Consider the following 3,253-nt stretch of genomic DNA (forward strand, 5'->3'; position numbering starts at 1 on the left):
TGTGTTTCATTGACCGCACCCCCAACCATCTTCTCCTCATATATATATATATATTTTTTCCCCGTATTGTTTTTGTTTTTATACATCTCCTGTACTTTTTTAGCTTTATATTTTACGTATTTTTATATGAAACTTTTACTCTTGCATTTGTTACTTGTTTTTTAATCTTTTCTTTGTATCTTATCTTTGTATTTTTATTCCTATCATTGTATCATTTTGTATCTAGCCCTGATGAAGCCCTGCAAAGTGGGACGAAACGTCGGAAAATAAATAGTTGTAAACTATTTTTGTTTCACTTTTGACCGCAACCCTGACCATCTTCTTATATATCAATTTTTACGGTCAACTCTATATACATATATAAAAAATTAATTATTTTTAACGTTTTTAAAAAGTCGCCATTTTTTATTCCCCCTACATATACTTGGCAGACTCCTCAGTTTTGACTAGTAATTAAAGATAGTTTTCATTATAGTAATCAAAAATTGGGGTGAAATAACTGACTTTTTTTATCCTCTTGGGCTCTTGTACTAGAAGTTTTGATTAACTTGGAAGTGCCAGTAAGCTGCTACAAGTTTTTAGGTAGGTTGGAGCTATTGATATATAAATATGGTGATACTATTACTGTTCATTATGCCTTTGAAAAGTTTGCATTTTCATAATTGGAATATATTATTTTTTATAAATAATTGTTATACATTAGATAGCTGTTATTTTTCCTAATAACGTTTATAATTAAGAAATGATTTAACTTATTTTGCTCAGGATCGTGGCGATCGAGTTGCGGTGATATCCGGTTGTGGTTCCGGACATGAGCCTTTCCCTATGGGTATAATTCTACTTTTAGTATATTTATTTTTATTTTTTATTAATGAATGTATAATTTTATGGAAATATATTTTCTTTTCAACCAATCCATAAAAAATTGTATATTTATCCAGAAGGATATGGAACCCTAGATAACCTCGTTTTAAACGTATCTTGATATGTTAACTTCGATAAGTTTGTCAAAAATAAGATACCTAAGGGCAGAGAATATTTATGAGTTTATGTACACAAAATGGTCATTGTAGTCTCGAAAATTTGGCAAAATTAATAAATAAATTTTTGAGACTACCATGTCCTTTTTGTATATTGTAATATACGTCGCATAAATAGACCTAGTAAAAGACTCTCGAACCATGTTAAATGTTATATCGTTTTAACATGGTAAATGATGGAAATATTTCTTCATTTAACATGAGTTTTTTCATTTAACAAGCTTTAACATGTTAAACCAAAGATCATGAATACCCTTATTATTTGTTTGGGTTATTAGATTAACAAATATTTGATAAAAAATTTAGAATGAAAGTCAGATCTATATACGGTTCATGTAGTACCATACATATGAATTTTTATCATCTACTACTTAATTTGCTGATATTTTCTTTCATTTTGCATAGCTTTATTTCGTTCTTTATTATAATAAAAATAGAGTAAACCGAATGTCATAGCGGCAAAAGTCAAAAGAACAATACAAAGGAGTCGATACCGACGTACGTTGCTTCCTTTGTTTACCAAGCATTTGCACAAGTCATGGATTTGCGGTAGCTGGCAACGGTGTAGATACAGTACATAACATATAGTAGTACATAACATATAGTAGTACATAACATATAGTAGTACATAACATATAGAGTACCTAACTTTGATGAATTTACTATTTCACAAATCAAGCTCAAATGCCGAAAAATTCCAAAATTCCGTTACACTATTATTATTACTTCTTTAATTAAATGGTCATTATCGATTTCCGCTCGCTACGTTTGCTCAAAAGGGTTGACTCTCCCCCTCCTCCCCCGAGGATACTTTACAGAGGAAGTCGGGTCTATGCCAACTTGTATTTTTGGATTTCGCGCGGATGGAGCTTATATTGTAAAATAGAACTCTGATAAATATTAATAACAATTATTAAACGTGAATTATATCTGTGACAGGTTTTGTCGGTGAGAACTTCCTCACCGGTTGCCTGATGGGAAATGTATTCGGTGGCCCGACTGTGCCGCAGATCTTGAATGCAATATTCAACTTGAACAAGTGGAACAGAGGTAAACACCTTATTCGTCTTAACATCCTGTCGTAGAGTTCAATGCATTCTTCAAGAAATATTTAGATAGTAATTTTATTTATATAAATATAAATAATTTTATAAATAAATTTAAGTTTTAATTTTAAGATCCTGTAGAATACTATCCTCATTACTTACACCGAAAACACCTGTGTACTCGCAGTCAATAATAACCCTTTAAATGCATCCCAAACTCTCCCATCCCATATCACAGCTCTCGAAGTACGATGTCCCATCATATCACCTTTACCCTTTGTCGTCAACCTATCGACTGCCCTACAGTATCCTTTAATAATGTTGCTCTTACACCTTTAGAAAAGATCTGCTACCTTGGACTACATCTGGTCAAACGATTAACCTGGAATCTTCACACAAGACTGAAAATATAGGAAACTGCAAGTAGATTTCGACTATTACAGTACTTACTATACAGACGGTCTAAACTTTCATCAGTCATAGCAAAAGACTGATCTACGGAGTTGAGCTTTGGGGCTCCATCAAACCTTCGAATTCCTTTCGTATCCAATCCTTAAAATCCTCATTGCTCCTCAGCAATAAAGACCTTAATGTTCCATATGTAACCGATCTAATCCAAACCAGACATCAATCCTTGGTTTATAAACTACCTAAGCACCAAAACCCTCTAGTTTCTAACCTTTCTTCTTCTTCTATTTCTGAAAATCCTCCGAGGGGCCTGAAAAGAAGATGACCTCGAGACCTTCTAGTGTAACAATATATAGAGTGTATATGTCTAAATATATATATCTATATATATGGAAAAAATATATCTTAAGAACCATAAGACGTACATATGTCTGCCAGCACTCAAAATAAAGGTAATGAGGTGTAGGCAGTTGACCGTAGATTAATGATTCGAGAAGTTTATCGGGGGGTGCGGTCAGCAAAGAACAACATAAATAAACAAAACCATATTTATTTATTTTATGCCGACGTTTCGACCTGAGTTTCAGATCTTCACCAGGGAATATGGCGTAAAAGGTAGACCTGTAACTTGGGCCAATCCAGTTACAGGCCTACCTTCTACACCACAACTCCTGATGAAGACCTGAAACTCAGGTCGAAACGTCGGCATAAAATAAATAAATATGGTTTTGTTTATTTATGTTGTTCTTTGCTGACCCC

The 3,253-nt window shown here is 33.1% G+C and overlaps 1 protein-coding gene across 1 annotated transcript in view; it reads left to right on the forward strand.

Annotated features, from left to right (window-relative positions):
• Positions 1-3,253, forward strand: part of LOC106678475 (PTS-dependent dihydroxyacetone kinase 1, dihydroxyacetone-binding subunit DhaK) — a 40,696-nt gene that overhangs the window by 5,926 nt on the left and 31,517 nt on the right. The window contains exons 3-4 of the mRNA XM_067052495.1: positions 766-829; positions 1,980-2,090. Coding sequence (XP_066908596.1) covers positions 766-829; positions 1,980-2,090 — 175 coding nt within the window. The remainder of the gene's footprint in view (positions 1-765; positions 830-1,979; positions 2,091-3,253) is intronic.

This window comes from Halyomorpha halys, unplaced genomic scaffold (assembly GCF_000696795.3).
Source record: "Halyomorpha halys isolate HHAL.00 unplaced genomic scaffold, Hhal_1.1 Scaffold145.1, whole genome shotgun sequence".
Lineage (NCBI taxonomy): Eukaryota > Metazoa > Arthropoda > Insecta > Hemiptera > Pentatomidae > Halyomorpha > Halyomorpha halys.